This window comes from Cygnus olor, chromosome 3, assembly GCF_009769625.2.
Source record: "Cygnus olor isolate bCygOlo1 chromosome 3, bCygOlo1.pri.v2, whole genome shotgun sequence".
In the NCBI taxonomy this organism is placed as follows: domain Eukaryota; kingdom Metazoa; phylum Chordata; class Aves; order Anseriformes; family Anatidae; genus Cygnus; species Cygnus olor.
Genome location: NC_049171.1, coordinates 56,571,472 through 56,599,008, shown reverse-complemented (window position 1 = coordinate 56,599,008; position 27,537 = coordinate 56,571,472). Strand labels below are relative to the sequence as shown.

Sequence of the window (27,537 nt, the reverse complement as noted above, 5' to 3'; positions counted from 1 at the left end):
TTGCTCCAAGTTTAGCCCCGAACAATTCTTAGATGGCTGACATTAAGAGTCTCAAAACAAAGTGATTTATAATGGAAACAGAGAAAATAAATCGCTATTTCAGAACTACCTAAAACACCACAGATTAGATCCAGAAGGTCAGACAAAGTTGTCATCGAATATTTGAGCTCTCGCTGTTGCAGCTGAGGACCACAACACAGAGAAGAGCAAATTGAATTAATGAACTCAACCAGATACACAACGATTCATACTTGCCTAGGTATGACTGGGTTTTTGGAGAGACTCTTAAAGATTATAATCTACAAAGATCATAATGTGGCCACAGTCAGTAGCTTGCAGCAAATTAAGAAGTGAGGCTTTCCCTGGCTGGAGTTAGCAGATACATTCACCAAGGCCCTGCTGAAGAGTATTTGGCCATATTTGACCACCAAAATGAGAAGAACCATTAACATCCTGAATTAATGGGCTTAGTGGTTTTCAAATAAGGTATTTTCATGACGGACATGGTACAGATTCAGCAAAGTTTTCCCTTTAACAACTACATCTTCAATTTCAAAGATTTGATTAGGCTTAATACCATTAGGGAACCATTACTGATTTTATGCTGTTGTTACTGCTTTAACTATCAGTTTCTGAACCAAAAATTGCAGACAGTTGGCTTGACCAAGAGTCAAGGTTTAGGAATGCAAGAGCAAATCCAAGGTACAGATGAGCTTCAGATGTGGACAGGCTTCATAGGGTTTAATAGGCTCTCCAGAGTTTGTCAGGTCACAGAGTCGTGTGTGCCTGTGTGCACACGCGTGTGCACACATCTGTTTCTTTGTGTTGTTTGTTGTTTTTTTTTTTAAACACTGCTGGACTCAGCCAGAACAAATCAGAACACATATGAACAGTTACTGCATACAACAATTAAAAATAAAAACTCACAAACTTTTCTGTTTTACTGTATATCATTTAGAAAAAAAAAAAGAAAATGATCTTCACAATAAGCAATCCTTGATCACCACCACGTGTTCCTAAAACAGCCAGATGTTCACAGTTTAAGAAGTCAAATAATACTACTACTTTTTGTAAACGTTAATGGTGGAAGAACAATAATAATGGTTTTAGTCAATCATCATTATAACTTGAAAGTACAAATATAAATTAAATAAGACTCAGAAAAACTTGTACAATAAAATCTGCTATAAACAAAGCTAATTAAAAAGAACTGCTCTCAACCTGTGTTGTGGGCTTCATCTTGCTTTAAAATTAAAAGCAGTATTTATTTTTCTGAAGCATCCAAATGAATGTTCATATCCAGATGTCCTTACAAAGAAACACAATCTTCATTCTTTCCTCATTTTTTAATCTGTTTATATTGTATTTTACTTCTGGTTGTCTTTTTCTTCCTTGGCAATTCTCTTTGTCACACCACTGAAATACTTCTCACGAAAAGAATTGTGTCCCCTGTACGGCATGTATTGATCATCCAACAAGTAAGAATTCTGATCTTGATCCTGCATGGCATCAAAATGCAAGTGTCAGTTTTTATGGCAGTCTGTTCAGCGTGCATTGCCATTGTTTTTCCTTCAGACTTTTTCAGATGATTACAAGCAAAAGTAAAGTATTATTTAAAATTTAATGGCAAACATTTAAACCATTCAACAATGCAAAAAATACAACGCTGAAGTTTTCATTCAGATTAACAAGAACACATACATCCTACTGAAAAGTCTTAACATTTAACATTGGCATTGATCAAAAACAAGCTGTAAGCAAACATCAAAAAAAACATTCAACCCTTGCAAGAATGAATGAGAGCAGAGTACTATGCCACACAAACTTTTATAAAACAGAAATATAAAGATTAGTTTCCAGAAAAAATAGCACCTGGAGAATTCAATCACTCATTTTGTGGAAAGCAGATAGAAACAGAAGGGGAATAAAAATGATTAAAGAGAGTTCATACAGAAACTGAAGTGCTATCAGAGGATTTTTTTCTTGTACAGAATGCACGTACTTCTGAAAATTAAAATTGACATAGTAAATCCCTACACATGACATTAGCCAAGAAAACAGTTTAGAAAATTGGCCCATTATATGGGCCACTACATATAAATGTTTAGTTCATCACGTACTGTAGCTTTACACAATCAAGATACTTGTCAACTGATGTTTATCAATACTCTAAAATAAACAATACACCAACTTTTTTCTGAGCGCTAAAAACTGATGGCAACTTTCAAAACAGTTTAACACTTACGGTTGATGGCAGTTTATCACAATGCCAAGATAAAACATAGATAAACAGCCTCACAAGCACAACTGAAGTGTGCAAAGAGAAAATAAAAACAAGCACACAACAGAACTAAACTTCTTTTCTACTAAATGTTTCTTCTTAATGCATCCTCATGGTTTACTGTAAATTTTTTAAGCAATGCTTCAGCATACAAATTGGTTCATTACTTCAGTATGCAGTTCAGGGTTATTCATTCATATTAAAAAAAAACAAACGTTACTCTAGAATGCCTTAGCACAAGTAGCAGCAGTAACATGGAAGTAGATTTAAGTCAGTATTTTCATACATTACCAAATGCTACCAACACTAAATGAACTAAATTCTAGTGGACATTCCCCTCTTCCGCTATTTTTTTTGCAGCCCTTCTGGGCTTTCACCCAGCAGGATCAACACCATGTCTTGCTTTGGGTACCTTAAAATGCATCCTAAGGCTGTAAGACAAAGATTTTTCAACACTTCAAGACATTTCTGCGCATGTACAAGTGCCCTCTTCTGGACACAATGAGCTACTCTCATGAAGCAGTTCCCATCTGCTATCCTAGCTCAGACACCAGCGGAATGCCACTGGTTTAAATGAACTTCTTAAATGTTAAGTGCCATGTGCATATCTAATATGTAAAGCACATCTACCATCAGCATCCAATTAGTTCTTTTTAAATATTGTGATGTTGAAAAATAGCAGGAGAAAATGACCTCAGAAAAGCCACTCCAGACACTGTACTATTGTCTTCTGGTCACCTGTGAGAGACAGGCATCTCTAAGACCATTCTCAGGGTCATAATCAATGCCTTTTAATGTGTCCATGAAAAAAAAATTACTACTGGGAGACAGGAAACAAGGAGGACTTAAGACACGTTCCTCTTACAGTCAGCCTGTAGCCACTTGTCCAGGTCTCCTATACAGTACCACGCTGAGGAAAAGAGCACTTGTTTTTCACCTGAATTTACAGGCCAGTAAACCCTCTTTGACCAAAGCGTGTGATGGATTTTCATACCTCTGGGAAGTGTTTTCATGATGATTTTACTTAATTCAGTTATTTTAAGAAATTATTTTAAGAAATGGATGGGATATTTGACCCTGAAAGGTAACGATATACAGGTCAACAGTATTTTAACATAAAAGTTAATCCCTATAACCTCTAAGAGGTCACACATCTGTACTCCATTCATCTTGATTTCTTAAGTAACAAACTGCTGATTCAGGGTGAAGGGAAGAAGGAAGAAATGAACTAACTCCCACTACCCCCAAGCTGGTGAGGACAAAGAGAGGATATATGTAAGAGAAGAAACTTCAAGAGGAGCATCTGCATTCATCAGATGGAAACACCCTTGGTGCTTCACACCACAGCACAATCCGTTTTGTAAATCCAGGCTTCATCAAAAGCTATGCAAATCTTTGCTTGCTAGATGAGAGGAAATCTGCAGTCAGGCACTGGTTTCTTGGAATAGTTTACAAAGAAAGCTCCTGGCCCACATCATAATTCCAGCTTAAGAGCTTCCATTCCCTATCTCTTCCTTACACAGACATGACTGCCCAATAAAGATGTTAATGGTTTTAAAGAAAGAGAATGGATTGGGAATGACTTCTTAAAAAAGGAAAAGAAAATAAGAAACCCTAAATTATCTGCAGATGCCACTCACTGTTGACATTTACTAATCAAAATAGTTTTACAGGGAATATGAGAACTGAACCAAGTAAAAGGAAGTCTTGGATTTCAGAGATGAGTGATTTCTGAATAAATTCTAAGTTAGGGTATTTTCTATCTACATGGGGAGCCAAACAGGTATAATCTGAGCAATAGGGAAAGTCTGCATTCAGCTCCACAAAGATAAAAACACATCAAAATCATCTTCAGAAAAGCATTCTGACTATTTGGATTGGAATTTGCCTAGGCATCGAGCACCATTTCATTTCAGTAAGGAAACCAGACAAACACCCTCACGTGAGCTCTAATTTGAGTAGTATGAACTGGTAGAACATGCACTCTGAATTTCTGGCAGGAATGCTTTGTAGTTAGAGAAGATCTCTTACAGAGGGTGGATGGGACACAGTAATGAACAAAGCATTGGACCAAATCCTGGGAATGGTTTCAGCCATCGATCATACCATTGTCAACTCCCTGGAGTGCATTAACAGTCCAGCCCAGTTAGCATACTTGTTTCTCCGTTCACTTGCCCCTTCTCCACTCGCCCCTTTTGTGTTAAAGTTTAAATTTGGGGAACGGAGTTGAACAACTGTGTTTTAACACATGTAGCCCCTTTCCTCCTCTTAACATGATACACTGGAAGAATCAGGAGTACTACTTGTGATACAACGCTGCATCTAGGGATGACTAGCTTTTGCCACATTTGTTTTGGAAAAAAAAAAAAAAAAAAAGTATGCATAGTTTTCAAGGCATAAAGTTTGTAATTGGTTATTTGGCACAACATACTGAGACCTCCCAAGAAAGCATTTCCTTAGGCCACGTGCCAAGACTGATCAGCAATGATCAGCCTACTTGGCAGTAAGCCAGCTCCATCCCCAGCCTACTGGTCCTACCACCAAGACAAAGCCTTCCTCCTTTATTTGTAGAACCGAAGATGTTGATTAGCCACTGGTCATTCTTTTTAAATCATCCTTGGTTCTCACTTTGAATTATTCAAGTTCTCAAAACAGCAGACTAATTGCAAACAGCAGTTATCACATAAAACTTCTGCTCTGAAATGTTTTACGATGACTTCTGTGACAACTGAAAAATCAACAAAGCTCTTGCAAAGAAGATGTTACCAAACTGCTTTTGCTGATTTGTGTTTTCAACTTAACACTGAATTGTTCTAAAGACAACACTAAAAAAATAAAGGTATCGTGTCCCTGATAAATAACGAGAGGTGGAAGAAAGAGGACGGAGCTTGAAGATAACAAGAAAGCTTTGTCTTTAAGTTTTTGCAGATACTATGTGCAAGTTTACAGATTTTTATGAATCTGGCACACCTCGTTTCAGCCTTCGGGCAATAACCCACATTCATTTTTTGTTTAAAAGATCTTCCTAGCCTTATCACAGCTTCCTACCGCTCTACATCTGGTGCTGAACAGTAGCTACAAAAACCACTTGTACTAATGTTATACAGCTATAAACAGCACCGAGCAGTTCCCAAATCACAGATGCAGGGTCACATCCAGGAACAGACACGGCTAAATTCAGTAGGAAAAGTTCTACGCTAGTAAAGACTCTGGAGTGACCCCATGACATGGAAATGCTGGACACATCCAGTGTTGTGAATTTGCATGCCCAACGCTCCAGGGCCTTTTCATGGGCAGTCATACAGACTTCATTTTTCAGTCAAATTTTGTGTTTCATCTCTCCCTGTAATTTCTAGGTGTCTCTCTTAACCCTTGTCAACTACAGATCTCTCCTTTTTTATGTGTATATATATATATATAAAATTTTATTTTTTTTTAAGAAGTACTAATGAGAAACATTAAAACTAGGTAGCATTTACTAGCCAAATAGATGTGGTCTATTTCTTTAAGACAGCCAGCCAAGGAATGAAACAAACACAAGCAATTCTACAATGGCTGAAACAAACATTATGGGGAAATCCACAGTCTCTGAAGACAAAAAGCTAGACACACTGTAGTAAAGAAAGGTAACACCAAGTCACCCTACAGTTAAACACCGTTAATAAGTCCATCCTTTCTGAGACAGTTGGTTGATCACCAGATATGGACTCCCAAGAACGCTTGTGATAATAACGCTTGTTAAGTTGTAAGTTGTTATACTCCAATTTTCCTGCTGATTAACTATTTACCAGTTATTTGACATTTAATTTTTTTTTTAAAAAAAGTAACAATTCAAATATAGATAATAGAGATGAAGATCTTTCAGTCTTATATGCATATATTTTTAAAGGCTTTTGAAAAATAAGCCAGGACAGTGGAAGATATATTTTCACTTGACTCAGCATGGAAGAATTAGTTCAAACACCCTCTGACCTAAAGCAGAAGACTGGACTCCTAGAAGATTACAGGCAACAGACATTACAACACAAATCTACTCAGCCAACACAACAGCTCCTCATTCTTCCACTACCACTGTATTTCAGTTCTTATATATGAATGGTTTAGTCTCTGGAGAGTGGAACTTGTGTTTTTACTGCTCCGAAAAACCTCTCTCCATAGTTCGATGAGGCTAGACTCACACAGTCCTGCCCACTTTAATATAAATTAGAAAGCTTTATTTCAGGTTTAGAAAGATATTTAGGAGATCCATGTCCATTTAATACCAGCAGAAAGGCCACTGATACCTATACAAGAAGTAACACATCAGGCTAGTGAGTTCTTATCTCATACCATTTCCATTTCGCTCCTCTCCCATTCCACTCGTTCTTTGTTTCTCTAGCTCTTCACAGTTTTAGAATAGAAGTCACCATCTGCCTACTGCTAGCTGCCGTCTACAACAACTGCCTTCATGTACTTTATTATCATCATTGCTATAATTTAAGAATGGAGTGTGAGGGGGAGTTACTAATGATCACCACTGGTGTCCAAAAGTGTTAAAAGAAAAAGCAACTGTTCTGCTCATCTTGCGTACACGTGGAAAAATCTATTCATATCAACACTGTGTTCAGTAAGAAATATTTTCCAGTCAGCATGATTGCATTATAAACTTCAAAAGAACACACTGGATGCTTACAAGTCACTCAGCTATATACCAACTTTATATTACCTACTTTTGTGATGGTTTTAATCTAATATTTATGATCTTCATGCTTATGATTAATTATAGATCAATATTTCTACTAGACTTGTATTCACTTTTTACACGCACTTTGGATTCCTTTATATCACAAGCACTATCAAGTTACACCACCAATCTCACCTTCTGTAACTGATCAAATTTGTCTTCGGTTAAGAAGTTAGAGTTAATAAGGGAACTGAATTTGCTTTGAAATTTGCAATTCACTATTGGTGGCAAACACTGGGAAAACTGAAGGACTGCATAATGGCATTACATAATTTGTAAAATTTCTTAGTCACTTGTGAGTACTCCACTAAGCTGAACTAAAAGAAACATGTAAGTTCTCGTTACAAACCAGTTTATTAAAGAAAATGGGAACTGTCTGAGATGTAAATGTCTGTATATTCAGAATAACCCACTCTTTCATAGAAAAAACTGCCAAAGCTCCAAATACTGAATTTTATGATCATATCTCGTGAGTCATAAGCATCCAACTCAAAAGGATTTTTAAGACGTTAAGACAGGAAAAAATATGTCCTAGAGAACCAAGAGAATATGAAGCATGTCAGGTAAGGGAAGCTGCGATGGGAAGATCTTCAAGTAGTTAGATGCCAAACAACAGGACCCCAAACCAAGCAGGCAGTAGTTAAGGTGTCAATCTGTGTACTGTTATTTGTACAAGTTTTGTGTTATTAGAAACGATACACAGTGATTAGCATCTTTAAGTTATCTAAAAAGACATCTGGAGTCCACAGCAGAAGCACCTGCACAGTTTTATCTAGGCAGTAAGCCTGCCAAGTAGCATCAGGTGCTCAAAGCTAAGTGCTTCCAGACGCGAACCTGTCAAAGCACGTCCTGAAGAATACGTGATGCACAAAACAAGAATAACAAATGATGAAAGTTTATTCGCAGAAGGGTGAACATATTTTTAAAATTAGGACATCCTATCCTACAGCACTGGCAGCCGCATACCAGCTGGCGTATAAAAAAATCCCTGCAGAAAACCTCCATGGACACCCTGAGACATGCATGCCAAAAAGCATCAAAATTTACCCTTGTGGTTTGCTACTGACAAAGTTGGCAGCTCTGGCTCTGAACTCCACATACAGTGTTTTACAAAAAGTCAGGTGTTGCTTGACAATTTCAGTCATCATTAGCATTATGAATGCAGTGCTGAAATCCTGCTTTGTTATTTCTGCAAGCACCATGCAGACACAGCAGTCTGACAGCATCTCTTGTCATTTTAAATAGATCTTCCAACTAAAAAGGAATATACGTAAGACATTTGCTCACCTCTTGTTTGTGTTTTCATTAAGATTTTGCTTCACACTGGTTTAGCATCTTTTTAAACAGTCTTAGCAGGTAAGAGAAGCAGCAAGAGCAGAAAGCAGACCTAAATGCAGTATTTGCCACTCTCAGGGACTCCGGAAAAGAGCTTAGCACGTCCCCTCTCAAGGATAAATTTAAACAAAAAAATCCTTGCTTCATTGTAATTATGCCACAGATTCAATATTATTTCCAAAAGCTGTATTGTTTAGTCCCTCGTGGATTTAAAGATCACTCTAAAAATGAAGTAATATTTGAATATGGTTTACCAGTACTGGCAGATCCACAAAGTATCTGGCATTTAGTACTTACTTGGGCACCAAATCACACTTTGGAATCAATGGGAATTTAGGCATCTAAACTTCTCTATAGATCTGATTCACAGAGTTCAGTTTTCCAAGAAAAGAGTATGCAATTTCCATAAGCAAGCATAGTTTCATGCTATTAAGGGGCTTGCTCAGGACGAAAAGTTTATCAGAAGTTGAGGAGAAAAAGGAAAACAACAAAACCAGTAGAGTCCCTTAAATCACTACTCAATCTACTTTGAAGAAATGTGTGACAATTTTACAAAAGCTGTCATAAAAAACTCAAGTGTGAGAGAAACGAAGATCAAATACTGAATAGCACAAACGTTTCATGAATGCAACAGCTACCACTTTACACAATATAATCAAGAATTCAAGCTTACCTTGTATTCTTTCACCTTTTCCATGGTTATCAGGCGCCTTGACGTGTGGCTGGAAAGCATCTGCTCGCAGTTGCTAATAAGTTTCAGGCATGGGTGGCGGGGAATGATCTCTTCTGTATATCTGGAAGAAAAACATTCAGAGAGTTGTAAGCTCATGAACTGCAACACTTGCATCTGAAACAAAATTCACACAGATTTTTCACAAAATGGCTTACACTAGAAAGTTGCTGTGCATTTTAAATTAAGTTACCAGAAGCTCAGGTATTGGTGCTCAGAGTTCTTCCAATCATACATTCCAATCACCTTGTGACATTAAATGTGTAGAAGAAATGGAAATGTTACTGTAAAGAGGCCCCCACCCATATTTTATACATGTATTTACGTTACGTTAATGTATGCATGCCTGTATCATTTCGAGGGGAAAACATCTCGCCCAATCAGAAATAACAACCCATCCAATCGGGAGCTGTGATTAAAACAAAAACAAACAACAGGATTCCACGGTCAACATAAATAAAGATGCAGCAACAAGAGACTTAACTCCACCTCCCTAAAAGGAGACCATTACACTTGAATTCCAAATGATACTAAACCAGCTCCTACAGCAATGACATTCCTGGAGTTCAGAAGATGTTGCTGCAAATATATCATATTGTAATTGTCTTGTCAAATGATGGAAGACTTTTTCTAAATGGAGAAAAATCAATTAGCTTTTACCATCAGATGGTAGCAACATGGCTTGCAATTAAGCCTTGTCTATAGAGCCAAGCAGTTACAGTGTTTTAAATGACTTCCACCTCATACTATTTCCCTGTGGAAAAAGGGAATTTCCCTCCTTCTATTTCTCCAAATGCTGAAAAGAGGAATCTAAAATTTAAGAGCTTTGCATGAGACTGGATTATTAACCTAGCTTAATAATATAAAATGAGATGTGACATGATTCCGATATACTGGAGTATAAGTCAGCCATGTAGTCCTCATTTTTGTAATAAGCTCTCCTATAATAGTTACTGTAACATAATACAGAAAATGGTATATGGGGTATTGTCAGTGACTAGGATTTCATATAAAATGCTTGCTCACATGATTCCCCTGTGGTTGGGGGTCAACAGAAGTAAGACATTAAAAAATCAGAACTAAATTTTGGAACCAGTCACTGGAACTTAAAAGATACAACAGAGGCGCTTGGTATTTTTCTTGTAAAGAAGTGGATTTTCTGCACTTTAACAAGTAGATGTGTTGTTACAGGTGAAAGAGAAGTCAAATCCAACATAACTGAAAATGGATTGTCCTGTATGTATGGCATAGGCTTGCGCATGACAGCGGGCAAGACACAAATTGGCAGACCTGCAAGGCTATTTAGACACACAAACCAGAGATGCATTGAAAAGACCATGCCAAAGAACCAAAAAAGCAGTACAAAAATAAAATTCCACTTATCTAGCCCTACTGGCAAGACAGGGCCGTGATATGAACTTCTCTGGACCATAGTTTTAAGTTTGCTAACAGTAGCTGGTGGAAAACGAAGAACTCATTGGACAACCATGCTAACCCAGGATTTGGTAGAATAAGTTCCATGCAAGCTCTAGTATTACAATTATTTAACAGTAATTTCAGATGCTCAGTTGCTGACAAAGTATTTGTAGAAAAGAAGAAAATAAAGTCATTCTTCACAAAATCCTGCCACAAACTTTTCACTTAAGAGAATAAAAATGTTAGTTCTGAAGCTTTAGCAGCCTTGCAAATTCACAAAGCACAAGTCGATAAAAGGATCCCTCGAGGAGCTGAGGGAAATCTTGACATTTCTTAATTTAAAGACAATAGTGAGCTGTTAAATTAATACAACAATCCAAATACGGACTTGTACATAAATAAAAAACTAAAAGTACTGCATCTCTGCATCGTTTCAAAATTTCCAGATAACCAAACAAGCTTTCAGTCCCTTCTTGTGTCCAAAATCAAGGCATAACTTCTGCTAGGTCAAGTCAGAACATGCTTTTGACAAGGGAGAATCAAATGAATTCTCAATTGTTTTTTCTACTATACAAAATTTTTGATGCACCCACTACCACCAAACTGCCTGTCACTCTTACAAAGGTAGGCACTCCGCCACAGTATCGTAAAAGTTTCTCTTCATAACCATAATAAAGCCTGGCTGCAGAGGAATTAAAAGAATTCAGACAATAATGATTTCAATGTCAGATTGAAAGAGTAAACTTTGGAGTGAGATGCTATCTTGCAGAGTGAGAGATCATTATCGGCTTGTTAAAAAACCTTGTCTGTTAGCATTAATGCATATATATCTTTCTGCACTCCCAGGTGAAACTCAGAACATTATCAAAAGGGTAATACAGTAGCAATGCTTTTAACAGAAACCCATTTTAATTTAGTTCTGTTTTTAATTTAAGGTAATACACCAGGATCTCAAATACCACATGAACCTGATGGCAGGTGTTGCCTAAGCGTATTTGAGAGCACAATAAATTAGTAGCTAGTGGCTTATCTTTCCTCTACACTCTTGTTTTAACAGCTTCTCGTGTTCATCTTTACAACTGAAATTACGATAAAACGATGATACTGCGCTGATACAGTGACTTCCATATTACAAACTTCATTGCATAAAGTCAATTCATACTTATATGTACAAATGTACTGTTTAAGAGGCAATTCAACTAGAGTTTGAGAGAGCTGATGTCCCAAAACAGCAGCTAAAGTAGAACGAGAATGGGTAGTTCATAGTTATCTAAAGATAAACGCTGTATTCTGCTGTACAGAGGATGCATGTTCTTACCAATGTTCAAAGACTAGACAAAAAGCTCTGTTATCTAGACAAATAGAAGAAACACAATAATTCCAAACAGAGTTCATTGACATGGAAATCTAAGACCGTGTGTACTTGTGAATCCTATCAGGGTTAAAAGTATGTATAGAAAGACATTTTGAACAATGTGTGTAACACTGTTAATGGCACTCTCTGCTTTGCCTGTGAACAGTATTATATAAAAAAGCCTAAAATATCAATTATAGCATTAAAAAACAAACAAACAAACACCACAAGCTATTAAGCACACTCTTCTGTTACTGAAGAGCACACAGAAATTTGATGTAATAGAATCGGCTTCTTCCATTTTCCAAATTTTCAAAACAGCATGTGATAATTATACAGAAGACTGTCACAAGGCTTTTTTGCGTGGTGAAGTTAGGGACAACACCCACTTCGTTTATCAGTATAGCTTGGCCATACGTAGGAACATAAAGACAGTGTAGAAGCTACATTCAGTACACACCTACATCTGGGAGATACTCAGAGACAGTTACTGTACGTCATCTCCCCACTTTACTATAAAATGTTTTTCAGGAAAAACAATAACAGCAAGAAAAACCCCAAAACTTATCTAAAAGATGCTAAACTCAGGTACGCAAACAGATGTCTCTTCTCTTAAACTCAATCCAAAGCTGCACTCCTGAGCAGACAGCATCCTGCAGTCTCTGCTGGCCTCTCTCGTCCTTAACAGGGCTGCTTCCCTGTACTGCAAGAAGTGTACTTCTTGCCTCTCACTGCCATCTCTCGGTCACTTCACTTTCGATTACTCAGAAGAAAGCTAAAATTAGTGGTGCCAAACCCCAAACAGCCAAGAATGTTCTCTTACAGGACCTGGTCATGCACACCTACTAACTACTCTAATACAAACACGTATTAGTAAGAGCCTTTCTACAACTACCTTAGGAATCTATCTGCACCTTAAAAGCCTAATTTTCTAAGCTTAAATCTCAAGCCATTGGACATGCATTTAAAAGGAGATGTGACGGCTTTTTCTTTTTGGTAAACAGGAATTATCTCCATTCAAAGACCTTATTTCAAAATCCACTTCCCCTCATACAAAGTTCTAACAATACGATGCCTGAGCATTACTTTTCAGTGCTAGCACTATGGAAGTTCCAGCTGTATTATGCCCAAATAATCACAGTTAGAATTTAGCATCCATTCTGACATGCTACATACCAGAAATCAAGGATACATACTCAGGCCTGTATATCGGCAGCCAGTAAACTAATCTTCCTCCCATCACCAGATATTCTGCTGCAAACTTCAATAGGTCAAAAAAGATATCGCTCAGATGATAGTTCGATGAAATGAAGATGTGATTTTCTGTGCTAAACAAAAAAACACAAGTGTAAACATAAAAGCACATGTAAAGCCTGCATTTTTTAATTATAAAAGAGTAGCACTACCTGAGATTTGCAAAACGACCTGGGTAAATTGAAATGTGCAACTTCTACTTTGAGGAATAAGACTTCCCAAATTCCCCTACTGGCTATTTACTCTCATTTTTAGTACTTCTGAAAATCACTGAAACACAAGCACGTTGGAAATAGTTATTTTGCATAGCATCTTCCCTAAGGGCAATTTAGAGTAAAAGAAGACAAGAAAGGCCATGTAAGTGGAGAAGCCATGCGTTATCTGTGAAGAGAAAGGAGCAGTGGAAAACCAAGAGGGAAGGTTAAGCTGAAATAGAGGTACTCCATTTTAAACTGATTCTGCAACTTGCAGGGCTTGAAGAGAACATTGAGAATAGGAAACAAGGTATTGCTGGTTCACAGAGGTGAGATGCAGGATTTGAAATCCGGACGCATGCAAGTTATAAGGAGGTAAAACAAAACCAAAATGGATTTCAGGAAGTGACACATTGGTTTTGCAAACAGAACAAAAGGGGCCTTTCTTCTTTAATTATTAACATTTTTTTAAAGGTCTGACAGTCAACGAAGAAAAAATAAAGATTCTAAAACTGTGACTGGCTTCCCATTAAGACATTTATATTGTACGTCAGACAGAGTAGCTTACTTACCTTCTTTCAGCTGACTTAACTGATTCCTTCTGTGAACCTGTTCTGCGAGTAGCTTCTCTGATACCATATGGTGCTATACAAAGCGAAAGCATAGTGCAGAGATGAGAAGTTCAGTCTTTGCCCAAATAACATTATACAATTATGCTATACATATAAAACAGTGCATAATCTATGGCTTATACAACGTTTAGGAAAAAAAAAATTACAAAGAAAGTCGGTAAGGGTAAGATCCAAAGAATTGCTTAAAAACTGTTTCAAAGAAAGCCTTTCAGCTGTAAGAGGCTTCCAGCATACTAGATGTTAGCTACAATACAGAAAATGCTTTTCTGTTTTGTTAACAGTTTTATTCATTAAAAATAATCCTTACATTTTCAACATGTGACAAATAATCCCATCCTCTTGTTCGACATAAGTAAACACCTCTGCTATAGCACTTGGCTGATCTTTTTCAAAACTACTTGGTATAATTGGAATTTCTTGCCAGCACATTCTGCAAATGGTAATTCTCATACAGATAAGAGCAGCCAGAGGTGGCTTTTCTTACATGTTTCTGCAAATTTCTGATAGCATAACATGCTTATTTCACATTCAACACATTTGTTTTTGTAAGACTCATTTCAGTATTTCAGCATGGAAGCACTAATGTCACCATGTTGTAAATACAGAAGTTTCAACACAATTTACAAATTCAGTTCTAAGTAACGTTAATATTCTGCATTGTCTTATTTTCAAACAGGCCAAATACAAATCAAGGAGCAACCCACAGAGAAAAGTCACCCTCCCTATTCCTAACTAATATGAATGTATCATAGTATGACCCAGTACTAGACATCAGAAATTACTCAATCAAAGTCTTCTATTTATTCCCTTAGCCTCTACTCCTCTCAGGCAAGACAAATGGTGTTAAGCACACAGGTTTCTCGAAGAGCAGAGGATCCTTTCAAACTCCTAGTACTTCCAGATGTTACGTGTATCGTAAATGCATTAAACTCTCTCTTTGGAAGCACTCCAATAAGTACTTAAGATAAGTCTTCAGAGTCCATCAGACTCCAGTGTGCTGCAGATCAAGTCCTAAAAGCAACACAGACCGTTCTGGTAAGAAGGCTCCATGCATCAGTAATGTTATGCCTTTACTGAATGAGACACATTCAAAGGATGATTTTCAGCCATATTGATTTTCACTGTCAGTCATAATATTGTCTCCATGGAAGACAGCATTATCTCCAGCTTTGTTACACATTTATAACTATCCTTAAAATAAATGCAGAGATGTCAAAATGCAGATCCAGTTTCCACAGTGTTGAATTCAAAGGTCATTTTTTGTAATATGGAAACTACAGATCCTGCAGGAAACTGCAGAACTCATCGAGACATTAAATCAATATACATATAAATATACCTAGGCAATAATATTTTAGTCATTGTAATTAGGCAACAAAAAACATTAACAAACTTACGATCTGTAATGATTGCATCAAACAGCATCCCTTTTCGCCATACTGGTCGTGAAGAATCAGAAACTAGGGCATCAAGGTAATACTTCTCTAAACCGTACTGTCGGAGATTAGCTCTGATATTTTCATCTGGTCCTCTCCATTTCTGGTTCTTTCTGCTTGCCTTGCCTGAGAGAGAAAGGAAAAAAAAATGCATCCTCAACAACAAAACCTTTCATATACATGTCACACAAAACAAGAGTTTATCTCCTGCCTTACTCTACTCACCAACACAAGTATTTGTGATAAAATAAACTTTGTAACTAAGAAGACATAATGAAAACAGATGAAAGATAGTTCCACTGTACCATCTGTATAGGGTGTCACAGAACACATTTTTTAAAATGTTAGTTTATTAAATATCATCTTTGGAGAAGCACTATCCATCAGTCATAATCCTATGCAGGAAATCATTCTAATTTGCACAACAGTTTTTCAGAGAAGTAAGAATGGGACTAGGCTTGCTGGGTTTGGTTATGTAAAAATGTTCCTATTTCACAGAATAAGAAAGCACATAGCTATTGTCATTACTATTTTGATTTTTGTTTTGGTTTTCATTATTCCTTTTCTCAAATATTTAGTGCTTAAAAAGTAACAGAATAGCTCAGCTAAGACACATGTAAATTGATCAATAAAATTACACACAAACAAATTAATCCTGTGAAAATTAACGTTGCTTTAAAATGCACTACATGCTATCATCAGAATTCTTAAATTCCAAAGAGTAAGATCTCAATGGCTTAGAAGTGTGTAACATACCTAATCCATGGATTGTGTTGTAGTCTATATCAGTACCACATACATATGCTCCAAAGTGTGCCGAGGAGATAAGGAGGCCACCTATAATGGGCAAAAAAGGGGAAAGGTGTAAATTGTTGTTATGAATGTCATCTGTGTTAGGATTTTTTCCTCAGGAGCGTCAGGAGTTTACAGAAGTAGAACACTAGACTCAAAGCTAAACCCAAGAAAAAAAATAAAATACAACTATAAAACAGTGAAAATCTCTACACAATTAAAATCAGAGATGTTAATACTAAATTATTATACATGATCTGTTATACATGATCTTCCTATGCCACTCATCTCTGGTGACTTTCTGAGGAGTTTGTTTGTAGTTTTCTGTATTTAAAGCAATTAGACCCTCTGAGCATTACAAGAATCAAAACTGTTAATTCTATTTTATAAGCACTTCTAGCAAACAATCTGAGAAATTACCGCCAAAAAAAGGCAATATTACAGCACCTATTCTCAAAGTTAGTCTCCTTAACTATGTCAAAAATTAAGCTTGTTTTGTATGTGGGCAGTCAGTCCCTTATTAGGAAGCAATGGTAAAGAACCTCAAAAATATAAATATCCCCACTGTAAATGTCAGTATCAAAAAAGTTTCCTTGTTTATATAGCTCTCAACTAGCAAGAGATGCCTTTTTTTTTGTGTATGCTGCTATTTTGTCAACACATTTATTAGTTTACTAATCTAGCAATAAAACTGTTTGTTTACTATTTTTGTTATTTACTACTGTGATCTGCATTTCTAATTAAGAAAACTGCTAAAAGCATGTGTGGTTTCCCCTTGAAACTGGGCAACTGCGGAATAGCCCCCAGAAAAGAGCACCTCTACTAAGTCTTTAACAACTTCCAAACAAAAAAAAAGGATGGATGGCAGAAGATTATCAAAGAATTGTGCTGTTAATCAGAAAGTACACAGCTAACAGAACAGTTTAGAACTGTACTGTAACCAAGAACTTGGCTGTGAACCCCACATTACTGATGCCACATGCTTATGGGTAGAAGCAGTCCCACAAAAACGAAGGGGACAATTGCTGCAAGAAGAGAGCTCACCAGCACTAGGAGCATGCAAGCTGCCTGCATGGATGACACGAATTCTTGTGTTCAGTGGCAGCCTGAAAACGAGCGTCTCAGGCAGCTGCATTGCCCCACACCAACCACTCAGCACCAGCAAGTCTACAACACATTCTGCATGTACAGGCTAAAGGTCCTACATGGGGCACTAGAAAATTCCTGCATTGTATGCTAATAAACTACCAAAACTGAAGGTGAGGGAGAAAAAAAATAAATCTGTTTTCTTGTGAAATGGATCAGGGAAAAGCAAGGTTACTCACCCCCATAGGAGTCACCCATTTCCCTTCTCGGCTGTAATCCCTCAGAACAGATGGGCAGTACCTCCAGAGGGTCAAGACAAATTTAGCTATCCCTGACCCCAAGTATGGCATACCACCCAGTCCTATAAAAAAAGTAAGAAGAAAGTACTTTGCCCATCTAAGAATATTTTTAATCACATTAAAAAAAAATGAGATAGGAAAGCATGAACTTATAGCTTTTAAATCTCAGCTGATACTAGTTCAATTTTGTTCACAGAAACTTACATAGATACTTAAATATTCTAACTGGGCCAGCCCTTTGACCTATCCTATATTAAACAGATGTATGTTAAGGGTTAATCAGATAACCATTGCGTCCACTGACGGCTATTAACCTAATGACAATGGCACAGAACTTCATGCCTTTCTATTGGATAGTGTCTGTTTTTCCTATCTCTTGAGCATGGATGAGGGTCTGGTCATATCACTTTCCTCCACGATGTCGAAGAATAAAATTGTGTTACTTGCAATTATACAGCATCATGAATTGGCAAAGGGAAACCAGGGACAAACATCTTCTCGAGGTACAAGCAATAGGCTTACTGGGGTAACAAGAACAAATTGTCAAACAGGACAATACAAAATATTCAGATAAAAGACTTGATTTCCTCCTCCAGAAACCTCCGGGGAGGAATTAAGTCTCTTAAATCAGCCTAGTCAAACGCACTTTTCATTCCAATGACAAATTCCACTTGTCCACTATTACACTGATCTGGAAGACTTGTTTGACTCATGTAGCAAAACCAGTTTGCTTCCAACAAGCAAGCACCATTTTGCAAGGCTGTTCTAACCTGGTAATATTTATTTTTAGAGCATTTAAAAAAAAAAAAGCGAAGAAATTAATCCAGGTATTCAAGCTGCATCAGTGAAGAAATCTGAACTACAGTTTCTTCAAAGTACTCCTGAAGTACCAAAGGTACATTCCTTCCAAACTCATAAGCTCAAATTCACTGCTTTATTCTCAACTCTAAACTACCTTCCAAAATTCCTGATAGCTCATTACTACACCTGACAACCTTGAAAATCCTATAAATGACCTCATTAAACTATTGAAATTCCTGGGTCCTATTCACCAAGAGCAGGTACAAAAGAAAAGACACTGTTTAGTTATAAATGCAGTTTTCTGACTGCCTTACCCAGCATCTCTAGTGTCCCTGTGTACCATTAATCTCAAGTCTGTACATTACAGATGTTTACTGCAGTAAAACTAAAATTTTTAATTCAAATCACTGGGCAGTTTGGGGAGAATTTTGTGTATGCTACACTTTTGAACTGAATCACTTCAGTCTTAACATTCATCATTAATTTCTATAGCTTCACCCATTTCTATGCAATTTTTCTTATTCTATCTTTACCCCTTCATTTTTTTCTTCATTTTCACTCCCAAGAAAATAATTGCTTTCAGAGGACTTTTTGTGATGTAGGCTTAGCAGATAAAGAAACAAAACTACTAACACCAAAGTGAAACAAACTGCTTAGAGATGAACTAAAGGAATTTCCTCACCCTTTCAAAGAGTACTACTCAAACCCAAGAACAAGGAAGATGAGTAAATGTCGTAAGAAATCATTCTGCATGCAAAAAATCAGGTTGTATATGAGTACAAATACTGAAGACAAACACACACAGTTTACTGAAGTCCTGTGTTTCTGAAAATACAATATTCCTGTTGTGTTTTCTGTGTTACAAAGAATCCACATGCTAATAAACATTTGTCCTGCTAGCGATGCTGTAGTGTTGCCTTCGCTCTCCCTAGCATCTTTGTAATAATTTCTGCAGTGAATTCTCTTCACCCTCCTACTAAGGATTTTTAATTGTATGTGGCTCACGTGGTCTTCATGGTCAAACTTTAGCAAAATCCAGGTCAGCAATGCAGCCTTTGTTTTTCTTTTCAATAAACTACTAAAGGTAGCTTAACATGATATTCTCTTGTGTGATTAAATGCCACAATCTGACACCATGGATCTTCTTTTTCAACTACAAAAAAGTTGAGTTTCCCTTAGGTAAAAGGTACTTCTATGGCATGCAGACTAATATGTGGAATAAAAGCTCCCCCTCCTGGTTTAACTACGAAAAATCTCAACTGGAGTGAATAAATGTTGTGAACAGCATTGTCCTAAAGGAAAGATGCAACAGCACAAGGAGCCCATCACTGTCGAATGCTATGACCTAACAACTGCTACATTGTGTGACAGGCTCAGAAGTGCCCTCAGCACCTCTCAGAAGAGCCACCTCCAGAGATGCTACTCCACACAACATTCTGAAAGTTGCTGCAGGGAATGTTGGAGCCAAATTTCAGTTCTTAGTCACTTTGGATCCTAAGTGGTCCACAATACACATGAACTGGTGTTTAAACCATGTTACATTAAAAAAAAAAAGTTGATTATTTCACACATCTGAGAAGTCCGTTTGCATCTAAAACTGGTCTCCTTCCCCTAAAATCTCTTTCAAGATTCACTTTATGACTCCCATGTTGCTTTTGGTACAATCTCTAATGTCAGTCGAGCGCCTGAAGCTGCTGCGTCAGGTAGGAGGGCGGTGTAACACCACAGTAACACTATCTCCCAGTTTTTCCCTCCAGTAGAAAAGAATATACCTGTTCCAACAAAGGGGTCATATACAATATCGTTGGGTTTCACTCTTCCATGATTTGCCATAATGAAAGACAGGCAGGCATCCATGCTAGTATTTCCAATAAAGTGTCTCTTTTTTACACTGTAGGACTCAATGAGTTCTCTTTGGCCATCTGCAATCTGTTGAAAGATTTGAAATCACCATCAAGTCTTAGATACAAGAGATAGACTGACAAACTTGCTTAACTGACACTATCCAACAAACAGCAAAGTCGTCATTTCATAATACATCATTTTGCTTTCTGCCTTCTGCAAGTATGACACACTTCTTTCCGAGCAACAGGTATCTTGATGCAATATCTAGATAAATACTTCAAGATAGAGATCAAAAACATACAAACAATTTGTAGTGAAAATTATTCTAAATAAATAAGTATTAGAGCAACTTTGCTATTATTCTAGTATCAGAATAACAATTTCTGGCAATTCAGAGTTAAAAGAACTTCAAAATGTTAACAAATAAAGTACATGTAAACAAGTGCATGCACACAGGTTAAGGTCACACAGAATTTTGATGTTCACCAGCTTTTCTGTCATGCTCAAAATCTAAAGTTCGGAAATTTAAGATAGCATTGACGGATTGGGATTTACTGGAAAAACAGACAAGGCCCAAATGCTAGCATTTTTTCCATCAGACTTCCAAAATACATTGACAATGACCAAAACAGTCCAGAACTGAACACGTTCAAAAGCTCTTCCAACACAATTCTCTGACTCCGGCCACCATCAGTTTTACTGGTTAAATAAAACACATTTGTCTAAGTTTTCCAGGTTGGTTTACCTGTCTTTGAACATTTCAGGATTCCAGCACAGGTGGGACAACAGCTGCACCATTGTGCAGTATTGCCACAACATAGGGTGCTATCAAGTTATCACAGGCATGGAGAGTATTCAGAGTCACTAACAGGCAATGCAGGCCTCTAACTTCCCACGTAGTTATCTTTATACAACCTCTGACCACAGCTGTGCATCCTTAGCAGTGATTCTCTTCCCTTCTAACCGCTCTTGACCCAGGACATCGTAGAACACCGTTTTCCATCAGTCAATGGTGTCATTCTGTAAGATGTCCTTTGGGGATCCACTTTTCCTCACAAAAGACCAGATCCAATTTCCTCAAAATATCCTAATTATGCAGCAGGTTTGGAGCGCATACACCCAACAGACGAGAACATTTGCAGTAAGTACCTCAGATGACAAACTCTAGACAGCTTTTGAAAATGACCCTTACTGTGTGTGAGCAGCGCAGCACAGTCAGTGTCCTCTCACACACACATCCACTTGTGGGCTGGACCCACTGTGGTCCAGAGTCTCAGTCCATGATAACTAACAACTACATGGTAACTACTGAGTCAAAGGCTCAGTCCATACCTTTCTCTTGAGGCGCTCATCAGGACCACCTGAAGCACTTGCAGAATGCTCCAGCAGGGCTGATGCAAGTCAGCATGGTAGCAAACCATCTACTATTCTGTTAATATTTCTTCACATTTTGAAGCAGGTTGCTGGTGCTTTTAGCTTCACCTGGATTTACAATACCATAGCTGTGTGGAGACATTGGTGCTGTTTACAACCATTTTTTCCACCTGTTTTTGAATTGCTAAATGAAACTGCTTTTTGTTGGTCACGTAAGGATTTTCAAGACTTGTATCACTGTTTTATGCAGTGATATATTCAGTCATGGTTATACTGTATGCTTCCATTAAAGCTCAAGGCAACTTTCACATTTTAAATTGAAGAACACTCTTCTGAATATACACGCTCAAAAACTGAAGCAACTGTACTTACGCACCCATCTACCAAAATACAGATCAAAGGGCTCTTCTGGAACATTATTAGGGTCCATTCCATAATCTTCCAAAATCCAGAAGACGTGTTCTGGATTCTTTAAATTTACTTTTCCGTTGAATGGCAGAAACTCAAGAGCCTATGCAAAAAAGAAAAACAGTCTACACGTTCTAGGTCAAGTTTTTAAAATACATGTCCCCCCAAAAAAAGAAAACCTAACCCCCCCCTAAAATTCTACACAATCACCAGTGACTAAAAATAGAGCGTGGAAAAGCAAAAACAGTAACTTAGAAAAAAATCCTAATTAAAATAGTGATATAATTAGGAGGAGAACACAAGTACAGACAGAAACATAAGGACAGAACAGAAAATTGGCAAACAATCCACAGCTTGCAACTAAAGTCAGCGGACTGGCTGTTCCACATACTCCAACAATTAATGTCTAATATGGAGATAAGAGATTTTCTCAAAACTGGCATCTAACTCTATATGAAGCTTATAGTTCTAGGCCATAAGCCTAAATTTCTGCATCTATAAATCAGCACTGTGACAATTGTTTGTCTTTGTATATGCCTTACATGATCTGCTTAGGAAAAAAACAAACACAAAGGTAGGAATTCACAGGCATGTTACGTCAGACGGAAAGATCTCGTTTACAGGTGACGAGACATAAGCTGTAAACTGTTTTAAGATATTCAGGAAACCCCAAATTCAATACATCTTAGAGAATACTGATAGTATTGAATAAGAACAACATAAATAGATAAAAATAAATGTTGATGGTACCTTAAACATCTACTTACATCTATCTTCTTTATCTTCTGTGCTTGGGTCAGTGTTTTATTAAAAGTATGAATACGTATTTTGTATGTAGAGTCAGGCTGTAGATATGGAAGCTGAAAAAATGGCAAAGATTCTCATTAATAATAATTCTCATTAATACAGTTGCAGTGTTAACTACTGTGAAGAAGAAAACAGTTTTAAATTCTTCACATGCATACCATCTTGTCCATTGGATAGTTCTTCAAAGATGCATAGAGCTCCCCTGCAGACCTGCCATGACCCCACAGTTCAAATATAGACCTGAAAATACCAATATTTTTAGAGTGCAGTAAGATATAAGTGGCGAAGGGGAAGGGAAGAGGGAAATGCCTTACAGACATTCCTTCTCACCAATCCTTCTTGGTCAACATGCTTAGGCTTCATGGGGATAAAGGGGGATGTTATTTATGTCTTAGCACACATTTAAGTTTTGTTCTGAACAGGGAAATACTTTTTCTTTTATCCTAAGCTGATGCATCAAAGACGCTTTTTTGTTTGGTCTGTCTTATGTAGCCAGAGATATAATCAGTGGTTCTATCCCATTTGAAGATTTGGCTAAGATGTTTGACATTTTAAGATTTTTTAGCACTATGCTGTTTCTTACACTTTTGTTGTTGTTTCCATATTGCTGGCTTCAATGAAAGCATTGCCTTGGAAGATGATAGAACTGATGCTACTGCAGTGAAGGCACACCACCACACACCACATCGCAGACCTTCCCCCCAGCATTCAGATATCCCAAGTGCCCTATCCATATCAAAGAGAAAAATCCTACAACAGGAACCCTCGTGGCACTGCATATTGTTAGACATTCCTGTGTGTATTTGTAACACACACCATACACAAAGACAACCTTTAAGGATCAGCGGTGGCATGCAGTACTTTTACAAGGATGGTGGTTGACTCCCTAAGGGAAAAACTTCTCAGCGTTCAAAGGTTTAACTCACTCACGCAAATGTAAATGAGAACTACACTTTACTAAGTGACAAGGGTCAGTGGTAGGCCATTTAGTTACAGTATCCCTTTCGTGACAAATATTTAGGGCTACATTTCTAACCTGCATTTACCCTGAAAAAAGAGTAAATTTTAACAGTGTGTAACTTCTTCTTAAAGCATCTGTTTCTATTTACTTTAAGAATGTAAACTATATTTATAGATGGAGCTATGGAAAAGCTAACAACATAGGCTATACTAGGGACAACCAAATATTCATCTTTGAGTTTTATTTTGCTGTTGGAGAAGCAATTCAGGCTCACTTCTTACCTTTACACTTAATTATCTAAAAAAAAAAAAAAAAAAAAGCCCACAACATGCTGCTGAGAGTTTATTTAGATAAGTATATGCTTCAGAGCTTTTAATTTTCATTAGCAGTGCAATTGAGATGCTCTAGCAATCTTATGCTAACGTAACTCCCCATAAGAGGTAATAGGGCAGAAAAAAATAGCGGGCAAGTCGTGCTTTCTACATAAAATAAGCATACGATAGCTGTATGTATTGTTTGAAAGAACATGCCATATAGAACGCCTGTAAGCTGTTCTGTTGTGCTTTAATTCCTCAGGCACATATGACAAGGAATATATATCTTCTCATACCATTCCCTTCTAAACTTGATTTTCAGTTTTTACCTATCACTGTTCTTATCTTTTAATTCCATATGTGTTTTAAAATGAGCCACTAACTAAACAGTGCTCAAGTCAACTGGGAAGTCACTGACACTACAAGATGAGCACTGGCTCTACAGTGAAAAACAGTGCTTCAAGACCTGGTGCTGATTGTAAATTAAGTAAAAAGGACAGGCATACTATGTAATCAGTCCTACAGGGTCCGACAATACTTCCTTATTTCTAGAGGTAAGCAGTGACTTAAGACTTAGGACTCCATAAGACTTAAGACTCCATACAAAATTAATATTTTCCCTCATATAGTGAAAGTTTTTTTACAGCCTACTTTATCATTTTCAAGATTTTTCACCTCTTACTTTGCACATACTGTCCGTTTCATTATTCTCCTTGCCATCTCTTCTGAAGGAATATTGAGAATCCAAAACGGAGACTGAAATAAAAAGATGATGAGTGATGCAAATGCCTACCTGGAGGATGTTACATGTATTACACAATTACACAATTCTGTTGTATCAAAACAGAACATACATGCTGAAGAAAAAAACACGTTAACAGTACAGAGAACATGAGGATAAAACATTTAATTTAAGGTAAAATTAAATCTTGGTTGAATAGCCAAAAAACTTTATTACAAATTCAATTTCCCTACCATATCTTAGATTTGGTAAAATATTATGTTTGTTTACAATTTTCTTGATTATTCATCCTCTAGGGAATCATAACACCTACTTAAACAAAACTAACAACAAAAAGCTAGTAATGTTTTCTGACTAAGCACTGAGACCAGCTTGCCAGCTTCACTTTTTTGGATATACTGTCTCATCAAATTAGAGGTAAACACTAAATTCACACGGCCTACTAAAATGCGTTCATGGTTCAGCTATTCTGAAAAGAAACAAGCCTCCCAGTAGATGGCACAATTTCTTTCTATATAGCTAAGTGAAGACATCCTGATGTGCTTTTTGTGCATCTTTCCCTAAACTCAAAATCTGAGCTGAAATTCAGAATTGCTCATTTTTCAAAGACAGCTTATTTTCCTAAGAAACTTCAAAATATATTCGGTTACACACTTTAAATAAAAATATCATAAAGGGCATATTTGTATATCATACATGCACTCAAGTAAAATATTTGGTCCCCACTTACATTTACACAAATTTCCTGCTGATCGCTAAATTGTCCACCATAGAGCGAGAGCAAAGATGTTATTTCCTAAAGTGAAAATAAAAAGGTCAGGCTTCAGGAGCATTCACCAACATTTTAAACTTTTATATATATATATATAATATATATATATATATATATATGTATGTATCAGAGAAAGAACAGCATATTATAAGTTTTAATGCAGACGTGTCCTCTACAGGGATTATAAACAAAAACTTAGCAATAGAAGAAAGAATGGCATTTACTACGGATTTATTGTGAAAACCAACAATGAAAAAATCTTAGCGTAATTGTGGCTAGGGCAGAGGTTTACAATTAAATTCAGCTTGTAGGTAGTATTTATGAGATGAAAAAAAATAGACTCTTCTGCTGTTAAAATAGCTGATTGTATTTCTCAGAACTCAGCCGCAAATGAACAAGTTACTGACAGGTTATGAAAAGCTGTACAACGTACAGTACAGTAAGATCAAACGCACGATTTCAGTAAGGAAATCCCAGTGTTTTCCATTCCTGCATTCATCTTTCGCTGCTGTTAATACTGCCTAAAGGAAAGCGACAAGAAGTGCAGAAAACACGGCCTGCGAGGAAAGACTGAGAGAAATGGAGAGCAGGGCGATAAGGATCTCTCCGCGTGCTAAAGCTTGCCGTGCTGAAGGAAGGCAATGACTGGGTTTGTTTACTACGGAGATGATGAGCAGCACCCTGGGTCAGGCATTGGGAAGATCCCTCCAAGAGGAAAGACGGCGAAGTGCTGGAAGGGGTTTGCCTCCAGCGCTTCCTCTCCCCACGCAGCGTCCCAGCCTCCCACTCCAGGCTGTGCCCGGCCCCAAGCGGCAGCCCCGAGCCGCGGGCCCGCGGGGGGCCCCGAGGAAGGCGGCCGCGTCCTGGGCACGCCGCCCGCCCCCGGGCCGTCCCCGGCTGCAGCCGGGGGGGAGCCCCCGAGGGCAGCGCCCCCCCGACCGCCCCCTGACCGCCCGCGGGGCGCTCACCGGCAGGCGGAACTCCAGGTGCTCCTGCGCCAGCAGCAGCAGGAACCGTCCCAGCGGCACCGGCGGCCGCGCCGCCATCTCGGGACGGCTCCCGCCTCCCCGCCCCGCATGCGCCGCCGGGCGGGCCTGGCCGGCACGGCACGGCTCGGCACGGCACGGGAAGGGAAAAGGGAAGGGAAAGGGAAGGGAAAAGGGAAGGGAAAAGGGAAGGGAAAAGGGAAGGGAAAAGGGAAGGGAAAAGGGAAGGGAAAAGGGAAGGGAAAAGGGAAGGGAAGGGAGCTCCCCCTCGGCTCCCCGCAGGGGCCCTGAGGTAGCGGTGGCTGTGCCCGGCCCCCACCCGCCGGAGCTGCCCCGCTAGGTAACGGGTGAGCGGCGTTTGTCTCGGCTTCGCCTCAGCCTTCTGCGGTTTCCGTGTGTGTCGGTACGCCTGTGTAATTTGTGACTAATTAAACGTACATCTAATTGCGTGCTTGTTTTTTTTTTTTTTTTTTTTCGTGTGAAGCAGGGTGGCGGCTGTGACATGGGTGTTGAAGCGGAGAGTTCCTAAGAGACTGCCAGGAAGGGGGCAGAGATACAGCTAGAGAGGATACAGGAGAGAGGAACAATGATTTTTGTGTTGCCAGTTATCCTTTTATTATATTTTAATATCCAAACTTGACGTTAGAATATATCAAAACTCTAATCCCGTGCTCCCTGACCCCGTTACGCTGACCTGGAAGGCCCGGCTTACCCAGCCTTCAGTAAGCCTCTCACAGGAGCCGCCCCATGTCCCGGACCCCCCTGCATGTGCCGTGCGGATTTTTGGATTTTTGGTTCTCAGCACGGGTAAGGCTTTGCTCGTGACCTGCTGCTTACAGGCACGGGCTGCGGTCTTGGGGTGTCTGCATAGCCTCCTGCTGAGGAGAGCTTCTCATCCCGCAGCACTCAGACTGGAGTCGGTGTGAAGACGATTAGACGATCCTGATGCAGACCGGCGTCTAAAGGAGCACTTCCCTGGGCAGCCCCTGGGGAGA

At 38.3% G+C, this 27,537-nt stretch overlaps 1 protein-coding gene across 4 annotated transcripts; it reads right to left on the bottom strand.

The window, feature by feature from the left end:
* Positions 1 to 828: 828 nt before the first annotated feature.
* TRMT11 (tRNA methyltransferase 11 homolog) lies at positions 829 to 26,700 on the bottom strand. 4 transcript variants are annotated; one of them, XM_040551495.1, is made up of 13 exons: positions 26,525 to 26,699; positions 25,515 to 25,580; positions 24,725 to 24,798; positions 22,926 to 23,007; positions 22,728 to 22,820; positions 21,929 to 22,063; positions 20,106 to 20,262; positions 16,112 to 16,192; positions 15,317 to 15,481; positions 13,860 to 13,932; positions 13,036 to 13,167; positions 9,013 to 9,133; positions 829 to 1,499 (listed from the first exon to the last, which is right to left on the bottom strand). In XM_040551495.1, exons 1-13 carry the CDS (start codon positions 26,600 to 26,602, stop codon positions 1,368 to 1,370), a joined length of 1,389 nt encoding a protein of 462 aa, XP_040407429.1. In that variant the 5' UTR covers positions 26,603 to 26,699; the 3' UTR covers positions 829 to 1,367. The 4 variants fall into 4 exon arrangements, with proteins under 4 accessions (XP_040407429.1, XP_040407431.1, XP_040407432.1 ...); XM_040551497.1 differs by lacking the exon at positions 26,525 to 26,699 and having other exon boundaries at positions 24,718 to 24,798; positions 25,515 to 25,531; XM_040551496.1 differs by lacking the exon at positions 829 to 1,499 and having other exon boundaries at positions 13,016 to 13,167; positions 26,525 to 26,700.
* Positions 26,701 to 27,537: the final 837 nt, after the last annotated feature.